Source organism: Brassica oleracea, chromosome C9, assembly GCF_000695525.1.
Source record: "Brassica oleracea var. oleracea cultivar TO1000 chromosome C9, BOL, whole genome shotgun sequence".
Taxonomy (NCBI): Eukaryota; Viridiplantae; Streptophyta; class Magnoliopsida; order Brassicales; family Brassicaceae; genus Brassica; species Brassica oleracea.
This window is the reverse complement of record NC_027756.1, coordinates 26,519-48,887: the sequence shown is the minus strand read 5'-3', so window position 1 is coordinate 48,887 and position 22,369 is coordinate 26,519. Positions and strand designations below refer to the sequence as shown.

At 40.1% G+C, this 22,369-nt stretch overlaps 6 protein-coding genes, 1 long non-coding RNA gene and 1 other non-coding gene across 9 annotated transcripts; 2 read left to right on the top strand and 6 right to left on the bottom strand.

The window, feature by feature from the left end:
* Positions 1–1,617: 1,617 nt before the first annotated feature.
* Positions 1,618–3,326, top strand: LOC106318155 (UDP-glucuronate 4-epimerase 3). The gene has a single exon (XM_013756022.1). It carries the CDS (start codon positions 1,791–1,793, stop codon positions 3,081–3,083), a length of 1,293 nt encoding a protein of 430 aa, XP_013611476.1. The 5' UTR covers positions 1,618–1,790; the 3' UTR covers positions 3,084–3,326.
* Positions 3,327–3,513: 187 nt separating this feature from the next.
* Positions 3,514–5,953, bottom strand: LOC106318156 (transducin beta-like protein 2). Of its 2 annotated transcripts, none has more exons than XM_013756025.1 (10): positions 5,695–5,953; positions 5,487–5,592; positions 5,297–5,357; positions 4,935–5,215; positions 4,710–4,849; positions 4,577–4,651; positions 4,393–4,483; positions 4,044–4,247; positions 3,908–3,952; positions 3,514–3,836 (listed from the first exon to the last, which is right to left on the bottom strand). In XM_013756025.1, exons 1-10 carry the CDS (start codon positions 5,887–5,889, stop codon positions 3,751–3,753), a joined length of 1,284 nt encoding a protein of 427 aa, XP_013611479.1. In that variant the 5' UTR covers positions 5,890–5,953; the 3' UTR covers positions 3,514–3,750. The 2 variants fall into 2 exon arrangements, with proteins under 2 accessions (XP_013611479.1, XP_013611478.1); XM_013756024.1 differs by having other exon boundaries at positions 5,487–5,595; positions 5,695–5,951.
* Positions 5,954–6,122: 169 nt separating this feature from the next.
* TRNAK-CUU lies at positions 6,123–6,195 on the bottom strand. The gene has a single exon. It is a non-coding gene; the product is annotated as a tRNA-Lys (tRNA).
* A 133-nt stretch (positions 6,196–6,328) lies between these two features.
* LOC106317157 (21 kDa protein-like) lies at positions 6,329–7,143 on the bottom strand. The gene has a single exon (XM_013755014.1). It carries the CDS (start codon positions 7,094–7,096, stop codon positions 6,464–6,466), a length of 633 nt encoding a protein of 210 aa, XP_013610468.1. The 5' UTR covers positions 7,097–7,143; the 3' UTR covers positions 6,329–6,463.
* Positions 7,144–13,770: 6,627 nt separating this feature from the next.
* LOC106314036 lies at positions 13,771–14,463 on the bottom strand. The gene is made up of 4 exons (XM_013751984.1): positions 14,415–14,463; positions 14,308–14,384; positions 13,998–14,064; positions 13,771–13,916 (listed from the first exon to the last, which is right to left on the bottom strand). Exons 1-4 carry the CDS (start codon positions 14,461–14,463, stop codon positions 13,771–13,773), a joined length of 339 nt encoding a protein of 112 aa, XP_013607438.1.
* Positions 14,464–15,720: 1,257 nt separating this feature from the next.
* On the bottom strand, positions 15,721–17,925 carry LOC106316936 (transcription factor UNE10-like). The gene is made up of 5 exons (XM_013754801.1): positions 17,737–17,925; positions 17,188–17,656; positions 16,945–17,010; positions 16,042–16,422; positions 15,721–15,965 (listed from the first exon to the last, which is right to left on the bottom strand). Exons 1-5 carry the CDS (start codon positions 17,817–17,819, stop codon positions 15,879–15,881), a joined length of 1,086 nt encoding a protein of 361 aa, XP_013610255.1. The 5' UTR covers positions 17,820–17,925; the 3' UTR covers positions 15,721–15,878.
* A 2,364-nt stretch (positions 17,926–20,289) lies between these two features.
* LOC106313563 lies at positions 20,290–21,108 on the top strand. Its single transcript, XR_001264400.1, has 3 exons — positions 20,290–20,517; positions 20,754–20,801; positions 20,908–21,108. It is a non-coding gene; the product is annotated as an uncharacterized LOC106313563 (long non-coding RNA).
* A 212-nt stretch (positions 21,109–21,320) lies between these two features.
* On the bottom strand, positions 21,321–22,181 carry LOC106313562 (probable plastid-lipid-associated protein 11). Its single transcript, XM_013751408.1, has 2 exons — positions 21,635–22,181; positions 21,321–21,564 (listed from the first exon to the last, which is right to left on the bottom strand). The coding sequence occupies exons 1-2, from the start codon at positions 22,150–22,152 to the stop codon at positions 21,465–21,467; spliced, it is 618 nt and encodes a 205-aa protein (XP_013606862.1). The 5' UTR covers positions 22,153–22,181; the 3' UTR covers positions 21,321–21,464.
* Between the last annotated feature and the right edge of the window lie 188 nt (positions 22,182–22,369).

Genomic DNA, 22,369 nt, shown 5'->3' with positions numbered 1-22,369 from the left:
GTCCATATCTAACTTCTTTGTTTTGATACGACAAGTTGTGGACTGATACAAAGCCAATACATATGTTTTTGATACAATTGGTTGTCACTGCAAAGAACTTCTAAGGGATACCATTGATTTGCATAGAAACTCCTCTATTTTTTTTATTCTTCTCTTCCGTATGGACCTTCTGAGATTCATTACAAAAGATAATATTGATGTTTTAGTTTTACTAAAAATCCCACTAACCAACTATTTGAACGGCCTTCTCCTTAGATTTAGTACCACCACCAACGAGAGTGAAGCAGTGGGTTCGTCGTCTCCAACACGAGCATTTGGCTTTTTCAGCCCAATTGATAAATTATCTGTAATTAAACTTCAATCAAGATGAGAAAGAGATGATATTGTGAGTATGAGCGGAGAGAAAAATCGAAGAAGCGTTTACCTTCTGTCGGAGAGTAATAGATCTTGCATGTCAGAGATTTTCGAACTAAGGGATCTGCACTTCGTTATGATGTGGATTGATGCAAATTTGATTACAGTTGAATTTAGATCCCGAGATGATGAATAGAATCGAAGGAATATTATCCATGTCCACAACTAGTTTACAATTAATTTATACTTCTGTTAAAATATACATGTCCACAACTAATTTATAATTCTGTTATCCACGATTTGGTGTCCACGTCCACATTTAGTTTTGTTTACACATTAATATTTTCATAATATATATGTGAAAATGAATCTTAAAAGATAGAGAATCTTATATATAGTTTATAATGACTGTTATTTTTGTTTAATATATTTTAAAATTTGAGATAAAAGTAAATGAAAACATAAAGTAGAAAGAAAAAAAGAAATAAGAAGAGCACAGAGATTCTCTTTAGTTTAAGATCATAAGAGTCTTTTTGACAAAAGAAAGTGTGTCTCAAGTGATAAGTGTCTTTTTTTAACGTTGATTAATTATGATATTACAATTATGAGAACGATTACATAGAAGATTCGACACCGACAATACTATCTGCCTTATGAGGATCTACGCCTAACTGCATCACCTGAGCCGTCCTACGAAGACCTACGCCTGGCCGGATTTTACTTGCACCATGTTGAAGATCTCTTGTAAGCCTTTCTTCCATAGTCTCTATAATTGTTTAATAAATCGCTTTCTCCGGGAATTGAAACCTGGACCTCCTATAATGCGCAATCTGCAAGAAATTGCATAGTCTGGGATTTGAACCCCAAACCTGGATGTAGAAGCATTTAAACCTTAACCACTAGGCTACGGTGCTTCTACAAGTGATAAGTGTCTTGTAGTGTAATTGGAATGTGAGAAAGTGTCTTTAGATGGTAAAAAATTCTTCATTAGAATAATAAAGTTAAGTGTAATTGGAATGTGAGAAAGTGTGTCTAGATTGTAAAAAATTCTTCATTCTAATAACAAAGTTAAATCATGTGAAATGATAATTTAACAGAGTTGTTTTTGCTCCCCCTTGTAAACTCGGCCATCATCTCCTCCTCATGTGCGTATGTATGTATGTATATGACATTGTAGTTTTGGGAAAAGAACCGAAAGGGAAAAGAAAACACAAAAATAGGAAAAGAAAATCTATGATATTGCCTATCAAGTCGGAGGGCCTGTAAAACTCTCACCAAACAAAACAAACCCCAAAAAAAAAAAAAAAAAAAAAAAAGGAGCAACAATAGATCGCCTCCAAAAGAAAGAAAGCTCAAGATTCTCGGGACGACATTATCGCCTGCTTTGTAGATATCTTTCAATTTCAATTTCAATTTCAAATCTAGAAAAATCGAAGATGAAGCATCTGGATGAAACTCCGTCGACGCCGGGCAAGTTCAAGATGGATAAATCTCCATACTTCCTTCACCGCACGCGGTGGCAATCATCGGTGGCAAAGCTGGCCTTCTGGTCTCTGGTCTTCGTCGGCTTCATCTTCATCTTCTTCTACCGATCTCCCTCCTCCCTTCCCGATCCATCTCGGCGATCCCTTCGCACCTACTCCTGGGGAGGCCCCGCTTGGGAGAAGCGTGTCAGATCCTCGGCCCATGTCCGCACCCGCCGCGGTGTCTCTGTTCTCGTGACCGGAGCCGCCGGATTCGTGGGCACCCATGTATCCGCGGCGTTGAAAAGACGCGGAGACGGCGTTCTGGGGCTGGACAACTTCAACGATTACTACGATCCGTCGCTCAAGAGAGCGAGGCAAGCCCTTCTGGAGCGGAGCGGAGTGTTCGTGGTGGAAGGAGACATCAACGACGCGGCGCTCCTCAAGAAGCTCTTCGAGGTCGTCCCTTTCACCCACGTTATGCATTTGGCCGCTCAAGCCGGCGTCAGGTACGCCATGGAAAACCCCAGCTCCTACGTTCACAGCAACATCGCTGGCTTCGTCAATCTCCTTGAGGTCTGTAAATCTGCTAACCCCCAGCCCGCCATCGTCTGGGCCTCCTCTAGCTCCGTCTACGGATTGAACACCAAAGTCCCTTTCTCCGAGAAAGACAGGACCGACCAACCTGCCAGCCTCTACGCTGCTACTAAGAAAGCCGGCGAAGAGATTGCTCACACTTACAACCACATCTATGGCCTCTCTCTCACCGGTTTGCGCTTCTTCACGGTCTACGGTCCCTGGGGAAGACCTGACATGGCCTACTTCTTCTTCACCAGAGACATTCTCAAGGGCAAAGCCATTTCTGTCTTTCAAGGCGCCAACCACGGCTCTGTCGCTAGGGACTTCACCTACATCGATGACATTGTCAAGGGCTGTTTGGGGGCTTTGGACACCGCCGACAAGAGCACTGGGAGTGGTGGCAAGAAGCGTGGTGCCGCTCAGTTAAGGGTTTTCAATCTTGGAAACACCTCCCCGGTCCCAGTGACCGATCTGGTGAGTATTCTCGAGAGATTGTTGAAAGTCAAGGCAAAGAGGAACATTGTGAAGATGCCTAGGAATGGGGATGTGCCCTTCACTCATGCTAACATCAGTTCCGCGCAAAGAGAGCTCGGTTACAAGCCCACCACCGACCTTCAGACTGGTCTTAAGAAGTTTGCCAGATGGTATTTGGGTTACTACAATGGCGGAAAGAAAGCTGCAAGCTGATTTTGATTGATCGATCCTCCTCTCTGTGTTTGTTGTAGCTGTGTAAGCCACTCTTCTTCTTTCTTTTTTTTCTGACTCGAGATTCTTGTGATTGTTTCCACTTGCTCCTCCTTTTGTTGGTCCTTTGTTTTCTCCGTATATGTTTCTAAGCATCCATTTATACTCCACGAGAACCATAAACTGAGATTATATCCTCCTTCTCACAGCACTACTATATAAGATTCAATGGCTATTTCATTATCATATATACCTTCTCTTAACAGTAAACAAGGATTCAAAAGAAGATAAACAGATATCAACGAATTTTAGAACCTCATCAAAACAAAAATAGGGAAGCAACTCATCAGTGTTCAGTTACTACTACTGTATTTTACTTGTGTTCCCTTTCAGATTTCTTTCCTTGTGTCCGTCTCTCTTGTGTAATTTGGAGAAATAGGATCAGTTCTTTTTTTCCCCGAGAAAAGGGTAAAGTCCAGCGACAAAAATGTCAAAAAAAGTTGAAAGACAAAAGAAGAAACTTCAACCTTTCCTGTCATTAGTTCATTCTTTGTTTGCGCACTAGGATGATACTCATTTCACTAAAGGAAGGAGGACTCAAAAGAAAAACAAATAAAAACTTCCTCCTCATATGATGAAAGACTTTCTTTGTATTGCAGCAGCAGCAAGTCTACACAGACTGCAACTTTGGAGCTTCCCACAGCTTCACTTTTTTGTCAACCCCTGCTGTCGCTAAAACCTGCGCCTCTCTCTCCCCTGAAACAACCAAACAACACACTGTTCAGAAATATGTCACATTATCACTAACATTTACACAGGATACATACCAACTGTCATTGCCTTGGGTGCCCACGAAATGCATGTGATATCCCCTGCAAAAAAGAGCGTTTATTGTTCAGCCGTCTATGGAAAGGTTTTTTAAAAATATAGTTAAAAACAGAAATTTGACAGCCTGTTTTCAACCTTCGTGGGCTTTCTCAGCTGTGTCCAGAACAGCTCCAGTTTCAGCACATAACCACTGCAATGTGGAACCATGGCTTGCTGCCAATATTTTTCCCTCAGGGCACAAACTGAGGCGATCATAGTGCAACGGGTTTCCCCCCGCATCGCAAAGTGGAATCGGAAACACCTTCAAAGTCTTTGGATCCTCATCCATATGATACCGGACTTCAATCAAATTACACACCAATGCCTTTCAGTTAATTATTTTGTGTGATAAATAAGAATAATGCATTCTAACGCCAAAGCAAGACACGGTTCTAATTGCTACGAGGAATCTGCTCACATGCGAATATATAAAGATTCTACTCACCATTGATGTTCCAGAGTCTGATTGAACCATCTTTGGAAGCGGTAATGATTTTGTCAGAGTTAGGAGAAAAGCATAACCAAGTCACTGCACTCTGGATGACACAAGCAAAACATTGCAAGAGAAATGTGAGAGGGGGCGTAGGTAGAAGAGATGATGGTATAGGTCGTGAGTGAAGTGGATATACCTTGTGGCCTTTGAGTTGCATAACTCTTGAAACCTCCTTGACGGAACCATCTTTCAGATAAACAATTTCCCAGACCTAGAGAAAGCACACGTCAGTCAGTTAAGTAATAAAACAAAAAGGAAAACCCACGGACCTTGACATCAGCAGTAAAGGCAGCAGCAGCTAAAAAACGTCCATTGGGTGAGACAGCAGCCATGTGGTTCTTCAACTGGTTTGTATCAACATGTCCCAAATTCCTCCCAGTTTTCCCATGCCAAAGTATTATATCAGTCCCTGGGGGAAGACATCTCTGTCATTCTCATTCCAGGCGAAGACAAACGAGAAGAAATCAAGTTGTAGGCGCAAAAGAGATACAGACCTTCGGAACAAGAGGCAATGACAGAACTTCCATCAGCAGTACCATAGGTTGCAGTGGCTCCAGAGAGGGTAAGGACAGATCTCTTGTCATGGATATGATGGCGCTCCCATTTGATGGAAGGAAGAGGAAGCTTGGACTGGTGTTCCTTTTGCGTTTCTTCACCGTACATGTAGAGAGATGAACCAGACATAGTATGACAAGCCACGACAATAGAGGAGGCATCATCAGCAAATGACACAGCGCTTGGATGTCCTCCAGCTGGAAGATTTATCCTTAAAAATCTGCAAAGAGAGAATGAGCTTAAAAAGAAAGGTTCCACAGCTAGCTAACAAACAGGGTGTATTGAGAAGATAGATATATACTTGAAGCTTTTGCTTGAGGCATCATCTAGCTTGAAAACCCTGATCACTCCATCACCGCAAGCTATCTCCAAAAAAATTGGTTAAAAGCTATATATATATATCATGTTTTGGGGAAGACCCTACCTTAACCCCACCTAGTGGTGTAAAGTAATTTCAAAAAAAAAAAAAAAAAATATGGAAAGGAGCAAACCTGTGGCCAAGCTCTTTCCATCAGCTGAGAAACAGAGCGCATCAACAGAATCACCGTGTCCTTTCAACGTGTTCAAGTCTAGAGGATGATGACGCTTGTTCTGATTCTGCTAATTATTTTAATAAAATGCTCAAATTCTCTCAACCTCATCCAAATCCCTAAACTCACTCACTTGATCAACTAAACTAATACAAGGGGGTGTGTTTACCTTGTCGGTCGCGTGAGATTTGGGATGATTCTTCTTGGGATTCGATTTCGGAATCCGGATCGGATTCTGAGGCTCCGCTTTCGCCATGGAATCCACCTCCGATGTCCGCTTCCTCAAATAGCTACCGAAGAAGATCACCGCTATCAACGCACCCAAAACAACAGATGCGATGCCCACGGTAAGGATCGAATCCATCTTTCCAATTTTACTATCAATTCGCGGATCAACGATGATAGCTGAGTAGAGAGAAGAAAATGAGGGCGGTGCCGGTGTATCTGTTTGTAGAGAGCAACGATAGTAACCGGGCCGGGTTTTGGATAACAATATTTGTACAAATGGGTCTTTAGATTGATAGCCTAGAAACCCCATTATTAAACCAAAAAGCCCATTTAAAGCTATTTTTAAGAATAAAAAAATCATAAAATATTCGCCCACCATGGGGTTCGAACCCACGACCACGAGGTTAAGAGCCTTGCGCTCTACCAACTGAGCTAGACGGACTTTGCTATTGTTGTTCTATAATCATGTTCTAATTTTTCCTAGTATTTTGGGGATTACAAACTTTTATGCTATGCACTTAATGCTATAATATGAACGTTTTGAATTTACACAACTGGGTTACATATTTCAAATATATATATTTTTTTTCGGTAATCAAACAGAGAACATCCGTATAATTAATTACGAGGAGATCAAGAAGTAGCAAACAGCACATTATCGCATCATATAAATGTGATCAGAAGACAAGTTGGTAGAGACAGCGTAACGTTCAGGGGCGTCTGGCTCTGTACCTAGCAGCAGCGTAGTGCTCGATGAAGGCGAGGGCATTGCTTGTTGTTTCCTCCACGTTCTTCACTTTTCCTTTAATCGTAGCCTTCAACTTGCTCATCCTCCGCCCCGGGAACTGACTCACGCATGTCTCCGCGTCTGTCAGAGCTGTGCTTGTCCACGTCTGCAGGTTGTTTATGTGCCACTCCAGATTTACTTGGCTCTTTCCTCCTCTCCTGTTCACCCTGTCCAGCTCCGCTATTGCTAGGCTCAGCTGGTTCACGCTGTCTCTCATCTGAGTCAAACAGTCGTGAACCAACGCGTAGTATTGGGGCCTCACCCTCTCCAGTTTCGTCACTTCTTTTAGCAAGAACGCCTTTGTGTACTTGGCTCGGTATAGGCTTGCTTTGAGGGCGAATCGCGCCAGGTCTCTAGGATTTTGCATAGCCCGTGAACGCACATAACGAGACAACGACCGGACGCACAGGTTCGGGTATAAGGTTGTCCGGCACCACGAGTCCACGTATGCCTTCGTATCGTACTCTTTTGCTGACGCGGAGGTTGCCGAAGAAAAGATGATGTGAGGAAGCACATAGATGAGTAACACGAGGATCAGTTTGTTGTTAGCCTCCATGGTGAATCTAGGAACTGATGACAGAGTTGTTCTATACGTGAGCTTAACTTATATGGGTCGATGGTATAATAATTACAATGTCATGAGTGTTCTTTATATATAGATGCATCATTTTTGCATGGCACGTGAATAGATATGGATGAGCTGTATTTAAGATCACTTGAGCTCGCTATACTTAGAAGGAAGGTTGTAAGAAGGCCGGTAAGGCATATATATATATATATACTAAACAATTTATGAGTGTATCCGTATAAAATGGAATATAATTCATTTTGAACGTGATTTAATATATTCCTTCTGGCTACAGTTGACCGGACACGATTTTCCACCGATTCAGTTGTAATCTCACATATCAACAACCATTGTTTTATACATGTAACTAGATCTACATTATGAAACATAATCAATATAAATAAAGAGATATGTTATATAAAGATAAATTAAAAGATACTTTATATAGAGACATGGTTGATACACACACGCGTAGTGGAGAGAGTTACACGTGAAGTGAGGCTTGAAGTGTTGACCCAAAGGGTGCGGCAGGTAGGTAGCGGAGAAGAAGAAAAGGTAGAAGCTCGTGGCCAGCAAGATCCTTATTTAACTCTCTAAGCAAAGCTTCACAACTTATATTCCATCTGTAGTTGATATCTTTCCGACCACACGTTTAAACTCGATGCGTGTCTTCTCGATTCTCGGAGACACTGCTATATTTATTAATAATGGATTCAATGCAACTTGTTAGAACAAGGATGTTGTCTCTTCTAAACTCGTTGTCCAACTCATATAATTTAAAATTACCCGACGAGGCTTATTTAATTTACACAATGCAGGACATCATCAGACACTCTTGTCCCTACTCATCGGGCCTAATTTAATCGAGGCTTTGCAATGGACCTAACGTAGAAGGCCCAATAATCAAATTTCTAGAGTTGTGTGAGAGATGGTAAAGAAACAAGCAATTAAAAAGACCGACTGTTTCATCACCCGTAGTGTTACTAGAACATTAGGGGGGAGTTTTAGTGTTACTAGAACATTAGGGGGGAGTTTTTAACTTAATATAAAATATGTTTTTTAGTTTTTAATTAAGAAAAACTAAAAAACATCTCTTAAATAAGAGATAAAAACCAAGAGACATCTCTTAAATTACGCTAAATATCCCACCATAGGAAACCCGCATTAATAATGTTTTTAGCCGCTCCTGGTGGCTCCCCCAAGCAAGGAATTGTTCCGTGCTTGAACTCTTTAAAAATTTTCCAGTTGTAGAAGTAAACTAATGTCCGATGTCACATTGTTTGTGCATGCTTCAAAATCCCCCCCCCCCTCTCTCCCATCGCGTAAAAGATGTATGGCCTTTTTTTACAACACCAATTTTCATTCATACTTAAACTTCAATGTCCAAGGAAGTTAATACAAAAAAATACGTGGATCTGATAATTACATGGCTGGTTCTGACAACTAGTGACTGGGTACAGTTGTTGAATTCTTGATCAGGAATCAGGATGACTTGGTGTTAAAGTGAGAGAAGGAGCGAAAGTAGAACAATGTCTCAACGAATGTGACTTCCCGTTTAGTCATTTGATACCCCACTACTGGGTTAAATGTGGACATTTCGTGTGCCACGTTACTTTTTCACGTAACTTTTGTTCCCTACTTGGAAAAAGGATAAATTTATGCTTCTCATTACCTTCAACCATGGTTGTTTATTTCGTTGGAAAACAGACGGGGACCTATTCAATGGAAAATGTTGAGTATCCCAAAGACTGAACTGTAAGAGGTCTATTTTTTCATGGGCTTCTACTCCCCAAAAAAGCTACATCAAATAGCTATTTCTTTTGGTTGCTCATTGGGTCGGGAAAAGATTCCCCTTTTGGTAAGAGCATCCGCAGTGAGGAGCTGTTAGACAGTTTCTGACAATAATAATAATGAAAATATTAGAAAAGATAAGGAAAAGAGAGAGACGATTCGTGAAGAAGAGACAATCGGCAAAGTTGGAGATACTTTTTTAATTGTTGTCACTCTATCATTAGTTCATTTTTGTTTTTGTCATTTAATGTTTTTAAAACCAATTAAATAGTAACAAAATTAATGATGAGAGACCTAAGAGAGTACCCGTAGCATCCCGGAACCTGGAAAGGACTGTTGGGATAGACTTTCGACAAGAGAACAAGCAAGCTGGTCGATAGGCTTAAGTAGGCCTGGGTGTTCGGGTACCCGTTGGCGTTCGGGTCGGGTTTTTCGGATTTCAGTTCTTTTTTATAACACCTCCTAGGTCCCATTCTAGTAAATTTGCAAGTACGGGTCGGGTTCGGATATAACACATCGGGTTCGGGTCGGTTTTGTATCACATCATAGAACCCATAAAGTAATCATATATCATTCGGATTCGGGTTATATCAGATCAGTACAGATATACCCGAAATAAAATCTAAAATTTAAAAGTAAAACATAAGAAATATATATTTATTTATATATAATTAAGTATTTAAGGTAGTTATTTAAATTTTAAATACTTATTGTTAGATAACATATCAAAATAAATATGAAATTGAATATTTGAAGTATATATTTCATATAATTATATTGTATATTATTTTGGACATTCGGATCGGTTTCTTCGGATATTTTTTCGGATTTTTCGGATTTTTTCGGTTTTTCGGGTTACCCGTTTGAGTTTGGTTAATAACACTTCGGGTTCGGATATGTTTTGTACCACCTTACAAAACCCGTTCGGGTATTTTTACGTTTCGGGTCGGATAACGGGTCGGGTTTTTCGGTTCGGGTTCGGTTCAAATTTCGGGTTCCGATGCCTAGGCTTAAGGTTAAGCTTTCCAAGGTTGAACGAAAGGGTTAAATGGTCTGAAACTTGATATAAGGGTAGGCCTTGCAAGGAAAACGTGGATGCCTTGATTCAGATCATAAGAAATGATTGTGAACAAGGTATGATGAAGGAATGATCAGAAATGATCATTAATCGTATAGTTCGGGTCATAAAATGCACCAAGGGACTTATACGGATAGAATGTGATGTGGTGAAGAAGCTGGACGAGCTGGAGTATATAATCTACTAGCTAAACCAGCTGAACACTCAGCTAAACCAGCTAAACACTAGCTGCACACTCACTGACCAGCTCACACTAGCTGCACACTCACTGATCAGCTCACACTAGCTGAACTATTAGCTGAGCTAGCTGGGCGAGCTGGCGGTTAGCTCAACTTAGCTGACCTAGTTGGTTGGCTACTGACCTAGTTGGGTGGTCTGACACTGTAGGTAGACACTGAGGCAGGTCAGGGGCGGATAGTAACTGCCAGGCCCAAGGGGTGCGATCTGAACCATTGATTTAATCAATGGCCAAAATTGATACCGAAAAGATGCAATGGTTAGAAAAGTAACCACCCTTTCTCCTATAAAAGAAGGATGGTTCTGTGGCTCTGCAGGCACGCCAGGGCTTCCTCCTACACCCTGAAACACAAAGAACAACAGAGAAAAGACAGAGAGTTGGTCGGATTCAACATCCAACCCCAAGAGTGGTGTGAATGCCACAAAGAGGCAGTTTTGGGAGAGATCAAAGGGGAAGTTATGAACGATCCTTTGATGGGTTTTGATTCATGTTGACATCACCCAAAGCATCCTCCAGGCCTGAGAACACACGCAAATAGTCAGGGAAGAAGAGGGATGGCCGGATTTCACTTCCTATGGCCAAGAGAGCCTTAAGGAGAGAGGTGTGTGGGAAGGCAGTTTCATGGGAGTTGGGAACGACCCTGTGATGGTGTTTTATCATGGATGTTCACGTCCTAGGCTTCCTCTATGTCTTGGGAACACACGCAAATATCCAGGAGAGGAGGGAGAAGGCCGGAATCCACTCTCAAAGGCATGAACAGCCTTGAAGACGGATGCAGTGTAGAAAGTGGTTTCATGGAAGTTCCATGGAAGGAATGATGGGTGTGACCCTTGAATGGATCTTGGACAACCTTGAAGGTGGATGCAGTGCAGAAATCGGTTTGATGGGAGATCAATGGAAGGGAACATTGGTGCGACCCATGGAGATATCTTATCAATACTGGAAGTATATGATAAGGATTGATAGAGGCGTGCACTGGAGGAGCATGGCCGAACATAATAAGAGGAGACACATGATCTAATTAGATCATGTATAAGGTAATCGATTGTACAATTACTTTCCAGTTCATATATATGTCTCTTGTGGTGCGGTTAAGGCCAAGTATGACACGCCCCTTGAAGACCATATGTTGTGATGTAAACTAAGGATCCAGGACCCAGAGAGAAGGGGCAGATCTTAGTTGATCTAACTCATCCATGTGGGATGGAAGTTAGAGGTCACTCATTGGATAGTGATCCATGGGGGATCATGGTGTGTGTTGGTTCTGACCATGGTGTGAATCAATGATCCGACTCATGGAGGAGACACATGGGGGTCCTAATGCATGAGGAACCATGTGGAGTGCAAGGTCCAATTCGTTTGGAACCAGCAGCAAGCCGTGGAGGTGAGTAAGGCCAGTACTAAGTGGCATGGACCACAAGTATGTGACCGGGTGTGTTTATTCAAGGAAGACCGTGTGTTATCTGGTCTTGGACAAGGATGGACGACCTGATCCATAGGTAATGGATCAAAGTGTCTGATCTGATTGATCAAAGGATGCACCGGTTGTAAGAGCAGGATTGATCGGGTTCATTGGGACATAGTTCCATGGCCGGTTAGGTAAGTGTGAAGACTCATCAGTTCTGAGTCATGTGGGGTGGTTGGTTGATTGACTTAGGATCTGATGGGCATTATTAGTCCATAAGAGGACTTGGCTCCAGGGGAGCATACACTTAAGACATGGAGGCAATGAACTAAGGCCTTGGGCCGGTTCAGGAATGAAGTCCTTGGCTTAGTCGGGTTGTTCATGATCAGGATCCATATGATCCGGGTCGATTCACTGGATTCTGATTATGAGAATCTCTTAGTTGAGATTTATCATGAGTTTTCATGAATTTTAATTAATTTTTGGAGCATATTTGCTTGAGGTCGTTTTTGTAGCTGAAGACTTCCCAAAGGTGCTTGGTCTGTGGGGATGGTTGGCTGAATGACTAAGTACCAAAGGGAAGAGTTTATGCAGGTATAAGAGAGATGTACGAGTAGACAGGGAGCGGGTCGAAGCTATGGGGAGCTGGTCGAAGCAACCTCGCAGCTCTATCAGCTGGAAGAGAGTGATGGAACCTCAAGTGAAGTGGTTCAGCTCAGCTAGCTGGATGAGCTAGCTAAACAACTAAGTCAGCTGGGACAATGAGCTAACAAGCTCCGTGGATGTGGCAAAGGTATGATCTAGCAATGTTGCATAGATCTAGATAGAATGGTTAGGGGAATGGAACCTCGGATTTGTATAACTTGATTTGGGTTCAGGATCGACCTCGGAGCTAAATGGTAGTTGAGTATATTAACCATTAGCTGAGGTGATTCGACCAGACAAGTATTATATTGGTCTTAGACCAATGGTTAAGTAGATATTATTCCGCTGTACATAAATTGAAATGATGTAAGCTAGGGAATGACTAAGGTAGTCTTAAGCTAAGATCTAAGTTAGCTCTCGCCTATGGACGATAATATAGATAAATGGCAAAATTTTGAGAGGTTCGGTCGGTATGTGGTCTGAGCGACGAAGGACATCGACCGCGGCTTAGGCAGCCGGGTTGGGGCCCTTCAGTACCTAACCACTAATGATACTCTAAGGTAGAGTAACGTACTGACTAGCATTCTATGCAATAGCCATACAAAAAAAAAATCTCATTTGTTGTTAGTGTGAAAGGAATCGTATTTACTCAACTTTTGACTTTATTTTCATGTGGTTCATGTTTAGAAACCACACATGTGACATACTATAATTGTCTAGTCGTCTGCAATCAGGACGATTAATTTATTTATTGGGGTTGTGCTAATGATTCAATCAAATCTACGAAAGTGCATTAGAAAGGATAAATAAAAAAACATCTTAGAAATTTAGACATTTCAACCACCGTTTTAGTTGGGGCTATTCATATTTTTTGGAAGTATATTTATATCATACTTACTATCAAACCAACTATTGTCGACCTTTGAAGTTATCTGATTTGATATTTCTCCTTTTACAACTTTTGTGATGGCCAGATCAACGTTTAGATCTCTATATATATCATCAAAAGCATAGTCGTGTAACCTCTTGTTTTGATTTTAAGGAAACGAAACAAAAACCCAGTGTACGTCTGTTTAGTAAAACAGACAAATGGGATCTAGGGTTCGTGGTCATGAAGACTTATAAGTTATTACCAAACTTGGCATTATTTTGGAGACACTTTTGGTTATTAAGAGTGTGATTATCTCTAGAAACCCATAAAATTTTTTAAGTACATTTTAATGACTATTTAACTAATAAATTTTAGATAAGGACGTTAGTTAAGAATCACCTTATTTTTGTGGTACAATGGTAGTTTCTTAATTTGGAGTTTTTAAAAAAAAAAATTTAACTTTTTTTTTTATTAAATGGTCACTAAATTCTACGAGTAGATGATCACAAACTCTTAAACTAAAAGAGGAATCGAACTTCAAGCATCACAAGGAGCAAGACCTGGGGTTTGGCGAACCATGTCATGGACTTGAAAGTAGTCAAGTATCTTGATCTTCTCCAGGTGGGATGCGACTTTACATTGAATCGGATCCATCTTTAAGAGCATTCAAACCTCTTCCATAACAAGCAGAACACTTCATCATCTGATTTTCCTTGTAAAATCTTGGCTCGCCATCAGCATTGCACGTTGGATAGACAACTTCTCCTCTCCATGTGCAACCTATTAATCAAAATGCCCTCATCAAGATAATAATTCATCCTAACGGTAACTATGGACATAGATATAATGTTACATGTGCACTTGTCAACTGTCTCAGAATGAGGAACTGAGACTCAAGAAATGGCTTGCTCCAGGAACTGATCATTTCCTGTCAGACACTTCAACCACATCCCAGCAGCATAAGAGATTGAGATAAGCCGTAATACAAGGTCATATTTATCAACAATCACACTAATAAAACACTTCATCTTAAAACCACTGCTTAGTCTCAACAACAAACACTTCCATTAATCCTACACACCTCTTAACAAAGGCTAACTAAACATTCTCTTGGTTCCAAGTGAAGTATGCAACCAAATTAAAAAAAAAAACAGTGTGGAATTATCTGTACCTGGGAGCATGCTCGGAAAGACAGACACACCAATGATACCTTAAGAACAACCAAACTCTCTGCGTTAACCTCACTGCTACCAGAAGTACCCCCGATTCATCTCATACCACCATGTTCCTTAAACTCTTTCATATCAGCAAAGTACCCCCGATTCATCTCATAGCTAAGCAGACAAACCCCCAACTGGTTGCTTCTCATCGTCCCATCAGTAATACTAAGATAAAAGATCAAACTTCAGCAAAAAAAAAATCTCAACTTCAAATCTCAATCTCAAAAGGATGAACCACACAAACCCCCAATTACGATCAAGTTCCGATACAGGTACCTAGTGAATACACGATTGTGATCAGTTACGTTAAGTCAACAAAGCCAAAAAAATTGCAGTAAGAATCTATGTACCTTGTTTCCATCTCGAGTAATCACAAAGTCCCGAGAAGGAGTCACCAAGACAGACTTCAAAGTCTGCTCCCTCCTCGCTCTCTCCTCTTCCTCTTTGATCTCCTTCATCTTCTCGAGTAATCACGGCATCTTTGAGAAGTAGTCTTTAAAGGAGTCTTCATCCTCATCCCCTGGGACAAAGACAACCTCGAAACAAAGACGCGAAGCCATCTAATCATCTAAGAACACGACCCAAAGAGAAAACATCAACAAGAAGAACACAAAATTTCACGAAACAGGCTCACTATCTAGAGAATCAACACAATTTGAAATCAATGAAATCAACGAAGACGGAGACGGAGAAGACGAGAAAAAAGAGAGAGAAGAAAAAACCCTATTAAGGATCGATCTCCAAAATCACTAGTTAAGAACACGAGGTTATTAAGTCGAGGGTCTTAACTTACTTTTTTTAGTTAAAAGTTAAAAATTTAAAGACCCGTTCTTGTATTCTAATAAGAATTACTCTTTAAAAAAACCTTAATAATCATACTCTAATGATCGGTAAATTTTTTTTTATTTATTTTTGATTTAATTAAATCAGTCATTTAGCTTAAAAAATCTCATTAAAGATCGGGGATAATGATGGCCTAATAGTTATATTTTGTTTACAAACCTGTGGTGGTAGTCAGGGACAAGTTGACATGTTGGCACCCAATCATTTACAACTCCTTTGTATAAAAAAGTATTCGCTTTCCTCTTTTTTGTTTCTTGATAGCATATTTACAACATTATCAACAAATTATTGTGGAATTTTGCAGACAAAGCATATGGCGTTTTTTCCCTCCGTTTTGGCTTTTTACTTATTCTTGGTGGCCCAATTAAAATCCTGAAAACGAAGGGTTTTTATCTATACTGTACGTATACTGAAATCACTCTCCTTTAGAAAGTTGGAGCTCGTTTATGTGTTTACATTGATGTTACATATTCACTCAAATATAATCATCATATTTGGGACGAAGTATAATTACAACCAGGCCTTTTTTGAAAGTATATCATATAAAGATCATGTGTAGCCTATAGGCCCTAAACATATAAAATACAATGGAATATGTATGGTGAAGATCTGCAATACATATGTAGACTTAAGGTTTACAATATAATTATTTTTTTAGCAAAAAAATAATATAATATAATCATTTTGGATTTGAAGGAGGAGGTATCTGTTGCTGCATTTGCTGATATAATGCCGCCATCCTGCTATATGCTTCCATCGTCGTTTGCTGCAATTGGGAAAATGTTTATTCAGATTCAGACAAGAATGAAGCATCAAGTTATAATAACAAAGAGTTGTATAACCTGCGAGGAACATGAAAGAAAGGCTGGCATAGGATCGTGGGTAAGCGGAGACTGAAATAGAGTGTCGGTAGAAGAGGAGGCATCCCACGATAGAGAAGTCATGGGAACAAATGGGTTCGGCATCATGTTGGTATGGATATTAGGAGCCGTTGCAGCAGCTCGGTTCATAGAATTAAGACCGAGAAGACCTAGACCGGTCATCCCCATGCCAAGCCCTAAACCCATGGAACCGGACATGAGAGAGAGTTGAAGTTGTTGCTGCTGCTGCATGGCCATGGGAAGCATCATGGAAGGCAGGTTCATTCTGCACATCATGCTCACTTGTGCTTGAAGTTGCTTCAAGTACTCTATCACTTCATCCAACATCGACGCTTTATCCGTCTAATTCCAAAAATGTAATTTTATCAAACGGCTAGCTCCTTTTGATGCATTATTTGACCAAACAAACACAAGGGATGATCCATGAACATATTTAGGCAAGCATGCGTGTACAATAACACACTATACAGCAAGGTTGACAGTATTAATTGATTGTTTTGGTTGAATTTAAGTCGACAGCCAGAAGGCGGCATATGATAATTAAGGACGTATGAATGGACCAACCGGCCGGACCAAATAGTAAATAGATGTAAAATCAGTTTTTATAGGGGGACAAACAAATAAGAGACTGAGTGTGTGGAGTAGAATCATCGTATGAGGTCCATTTTTTCCAGATATATTCACTTCCATTTGGTCCACCACTATGGCTATTTTCATGCCTACTAATCAACTAGTATTTAAAGAAAAAACTACAGTATTGTTATATATGCGGGCATATTCATATAAATTTTGTTTAGCAGTTGACTGAAAGAGGAAAATGAAAATTTAGCGGTGATAGTTCATAATGCATGTAAAACGAGGTACCTTGCTGGAATTTGGAACCAGTTTCTGCAAAGTCTTCATCCTTTGATTGATCTTATCTCTCCTCTTCTGCAACATAATCATTCAGGAGACAATCACTCTTATCTTTAATGAATATTATTATGACACAGTACGAATAACATAAAAGCTTTTCTTAAAAAAGAGAGGTTGAATTAATGAAATACTCGTTCGGATTGGTTATGAATAGTTAATTAAAAGGTGTATAGTTATGAAATAAGGAATTGCCTGTCGGCGACTGTGGCAGACGGGGTCATGCTCGTAAACGGTCGTGGTTTTGGTGCAAGGCTTCCCGCCGGAGCTGGAATTATCATCCAGCGATGTTGAGGTGAAACCGTAAGTTTCAAAGGTTAGGTTTTGGCTCCCGCCGGTGCTCCACTCTGAGGCCACTCTGGCTCGTTTTCCACCAGCCATGGGATGACCATTGCTACACGAGCCCACGTGGGTGGCTGGCTGGCTCTGCTGCTCGGGGACAAGCGCATCCAAGCCGGCCCTGGAAGAGCGGTGGTGGAACCATGGGACGAGCTCATCGGTGGGCTTAGGGTTAGGAAAGCGAGTAGCTTGGTCTACTATTGACTCCAATGTTCCACCGGCGCTTCTTAAATTCTTCGATGAAGCAGGCACTTGCGTTGGACCTAAGCTGTTCCACCCCAGTTGTCCGTTTTCCCACGTCAGCTCGGCTACCTCGTAGTCTAGCCTGCAAAAGATATATAGATAGACTTAAGTTATTATATATTTGTATATTGAGCCAGTTATATGAAATATATAGGTTTATACATGGGGATATATGCAGCTTTTGTGGAGCCGACGGTGGCCGCCGGAGTCTCATCGATGTGGCAGTATGGAACACGCTGGCTCATCTCAAAGCTGTGCTGTGTGATATCTTGCTATTATCAATGTTAGAAGATATATTGTGTTGTTGGGGGAGTTCTCTTTCTTAAATTCTGAAATTTTTATTATGTGAACTTTTGGTAGCAATGGAGAATAGGGACATCATACTTGACTACTAAACCATATATAGCTGTTGAATGTTTTGTTTAATAGCTGTTGAATGTTTTGTTGACATTTATTAAATTAACGGTAAATATGTGAACTGATGACATCATATTATTAATTAAGAATATGTTTAAATGAAACGTTATAATTTGATTGGTTTGAAATGTGATTTAACAAAAATAATATGTATTGATTACTCAAATGTTATTCAACTCCAACTAGGATTATACTTGTAAAAGTTGCTCATTAGACTTCTAATAGGCAAAAACTTTGATTTAAAAATAAATATATAAAAATATTATTCAACTAAACTCATTTCATAGACAAACAAATTTATTATTTAAATATTATATGATAGTTAAATCACTAGATTATATACAATTATAACATTACTAATAAAATTATGCTAATATATGATTATATACAATTTTATCATATTAAAAATATATATTATTAATCTCACATTTATATGAATTTTATAGTTTAATGTCAAATATAAGATATACTTCTTACAATTTTATCATATTATAAAGTATTTATAAGATAAATATATGGAATTTATATGAACTATATAGTTTTATTTCAAATTATAAATATTACACATTATTTTTATTTTCGTATTGTATACGCTATCTATATTATATTCAAAAAGAATTGTTGCTCAAAAAAAAAAGTTTTACAATTTTTATAAATGCATTATAAATTTAGAATATGATATATTTCTATTATGTGTTTCACAAATATGAGAGAAATATTGTTTGCATTGGATTTAGAGTTTTGTCTTTAAGGATCGAACACTAGACTAATCATTTCATATCAATTTGTATACAAATGTCTGTATTACCACAAACTCTGATTTCTATTCTGTTTGATACAAAGATAAGAAGTATATAATACAACTTAATACTTAAATCTCACCGTTCATCTTCTCCGGTTCGAATCTCCATCTTTTTTTTGAACTATTTTTTGCATTAAAATTAAAAGGTAGCAACATTCCTTTTGTCTCAGCCATAGTTTTCATTCAACCATATTTTTCAATTAAAAAGTTGAAAGTGAAGGCTCAGAAGGATCCATTGGTAAATTTTCTAATCAGAGTTTTACTCATAAAATAGGTAGATTTTCATCATCACTGCCTCCACTATTAACCCGAAATCGAAGAAATCAGAACTTTTCCCATAAAAACCAAAATTGAAAACAGTTGAACGAAACATTGAAACACGAAGGGTTCAAGGAAGGGATCCCTAGATGTTGTTTTCTTACTTGGATGGTAGCTCTCTCAAGGCTGCCTACGAGGGATAGGTTGAGCGCTTGGGGAATAAATGTCCCTCTGCATTGCGTCCTATGTTCTGAGGATCTTGAGTCTCATCAGCATCTTTTTTTCCAATGTTCCTTCGTAGCAGGCCTCTGGGCGCACTACTGTGGCAACTATGGACTCTCTGTTCCTTCCTCACTCAATGCGGTTTCTTCTCTCCTGTCTCTTCGTCAGGTTGGTGACACACCAGGCCTCCGGGTCGTGTTAAAGCTTCTTTTGCAGGCCATCGTTTACTGCTCTTGGAGGGAACAGAACCTTCGTAGCTTCCAGCAGACCTCTTCGACTGAAGCCGGCGTCAAAGCTCAAGTCCATCGCCTCCTTCGGGTCCGCCTCATCTCCACCCAGCCTCCAACGCCTGCTTCTACTCTGCTGCAGGTTTATCTCTCGCTACTACCATCCGGACTGTAATAGCTTGCTCTTTTGTTTCTATGTCTTGTTGTCTTCTCTTGTTTCCTCCGTAATCTCTTCTCCAAATAAGTGGGTTTCCACAACTCTTGTAAACTGAAAAATTTTGGTATGAAATTTTAATATTTTCACCAAAAAAAAAAAAAAAAAACATTGAAACACGAATGCGGAGAAGAAGAAGAGATTCTACGGCTGAATCATCGAATGCGGAGAAGAGGAAGAGATTCTACGGCTGAATCATCTTTAAATTGTAATCGCTGCTTGTTTGAAGTATAAGTTTGCTCCTTTCGTCACTTTGATTCTCTATGTGCCATGTTAGATAAAAACTTGTTTTTGTTTCATTTAAATGTATTGTTACGTTAAAATTACGCGACCTATTAAAAAAACTCCCTGATCGGTTCATAGCCGCACGATTTTATCCTATTCGGACAAAAAAATCGCTGACCTGTTAATCGGCCCAATAAACCAATTAATCAGCCTATTTACCGATTAATCGGTCCATATAAAAAACTTTAGACTATGAATATATTTTTAGGGCTTACCAAGAAGCCCATATATTGTATGAAAGTGTTGTTTTTGAATCATCATATCGTTTATCACTACATGCTCACATGATTCACCTTGACTTTCCTCTCTACTGGTTTGAGCGTCATCACTCCCGAAAGGCGATCATAGATTTCCGGTGACCAACAATTTTTCCTTTTTAGACCAATTAATTACCTTTAAGTGGTGGTGACTACGGTGATGGCTGTCGAGTGATGAATGTCACTATGGAGAAAATGAAGGTGATTATGGAAGAATAAGTGATTGGTGAAAAGGTGATGGATGAGGCGGCGTTGATGGAGGTAATCAAAGAAGAATTTGTTTGATTTCTTTTCGACCAATTAACAAGAATAGTATAGTAAATATTTTAGAAACATTAAAGACTTCATTTTTTGGTTAGATTTTTAATTACACTTTATTTTTTAGCTACTTAGTATAATTTTCCTAGAATCAAAGATATCCAGATTTTTTTAATCAAATCCAAATGGATAATGGATACCAAACCAAAATTTATGGATATTTTGTGAACCCCAACCAGATACAATGTACCATTGGCCAAGGCACATGTCCTCTATGCTGGATGCAGGTATGCTATTTTACTGGAATCCCATTCAAGACGAACATCTATCTATTTCTACGGGGATCTTGGAAATAGTTTATATTAATCTGGTAAGCGGGATCTTCTTTTACAGGCTATTCAGCAGCTACAGACAGACATGTCTGAAGCTCAGAGTAATGTAATGCACATGTCGCCGCCAGGAAGGAGGTTACCTCTTGCTTAGTGAGATCGCCGATCAGCTACGTTATCCCAACAGATACACACATTACTTTTCCTACATCATGTTCTATCTGTTTGTGTCGGAGATAGAGAGCCTTTGTTGCTAGGAAACACACTTGTAAATGTCATTATCATGTTTGTATAAATGGTGATGAATGGAGCAGGTAACAACTAAAAAGAGTGTTGTTGGAGCGCGTCCATGGGGGCTCGTCTTCACGGTCATGGAGCTCACCAAGATATGGGTTTAGGAAACAAGGTTTCATAAGATATGCACCAGGAATTGCGAAAGTGCTGTGGTGTTCTGAAGCGGGTGGACATTTAGCTATATGTGCAAATGTTTGCATTTGGCATTAAAAATAGATGATGTAAAGTCGTAGAATAGAGTAGTGTTGATGTACAAAACAAAGATCATTAAAAAGAAACAACAAGGATGAGATGCACTGTTGAGTAACAATAGTGTTGCTGTGTGGATCATTCTTTCCAGTTTAAAGGAGCACGATCAACAACTAAGTAGTCCCCTCTGATGTCCTTGGCCACTCTGATGTCACCATCCATATACACATTTTCAAACCTGCAACCAAAACCAAATTCCGTAGTCTCAAAACAAACAATTATCGTAATGAAGAAGAAGAAGAACTCACCAGCCCTGGCCAAATGGTGGGAGTGGGATCTCCCAATTGCTTCCTCTCAACACCGCACTAGTGAATTTGAAATTGACTCTCTGCGGGGAAGAGATGTCGATATCGGAGCGTACAAAGAAAACCCCGTCGGGCGGGAAAGTGATGTCGTTGTTGAGCGTCCCTTTCCTCACATCGATCACCTGCAGTACCTCTCCTGCGCGCGTGCCGAACAACCCCGCCTTCTCTATGATGAACAGCTGTTCTTTCTCAGTCGTCCACAGTAGTCTCCACGTGGCAGACAGCGAATCTCCTGTGGTGACGGAGCTTCCCCCGATCACCGCCATGGCCTCGATGGCATTCACGATCGCATCTCGCTTCACGGCGTCTTTCTGGGTTCTCAGACCTCGGTCCTGGTCGGAGATGAGATCCATCAGGTTCCGCTTGGCTCGATGTGCGGCGAAGAGCGAACACTTTGTTCCAAAACTGCGACGGAACCCCCCGAGCGGAGGTGGAGGAGATGCTAACAGCGCGAGCGCCATTATTCGTTGTTCTGTGTATAAAATCGATTTGATCCATTCCCATAGAGAATGAACTGTCTGCGTTTTTAATGGACTGGGCTTTAAAAACCAATGAGATTACAATTGGGTTTTTGATGGGCTCGACTTTAAAAATAATGGTGTCCCTTTGAATGGGCTTATGTTAGTAATTTTGATGCGACGACGTTTTCGGCCAGCGACTCCGCAAGCTATGTATTCC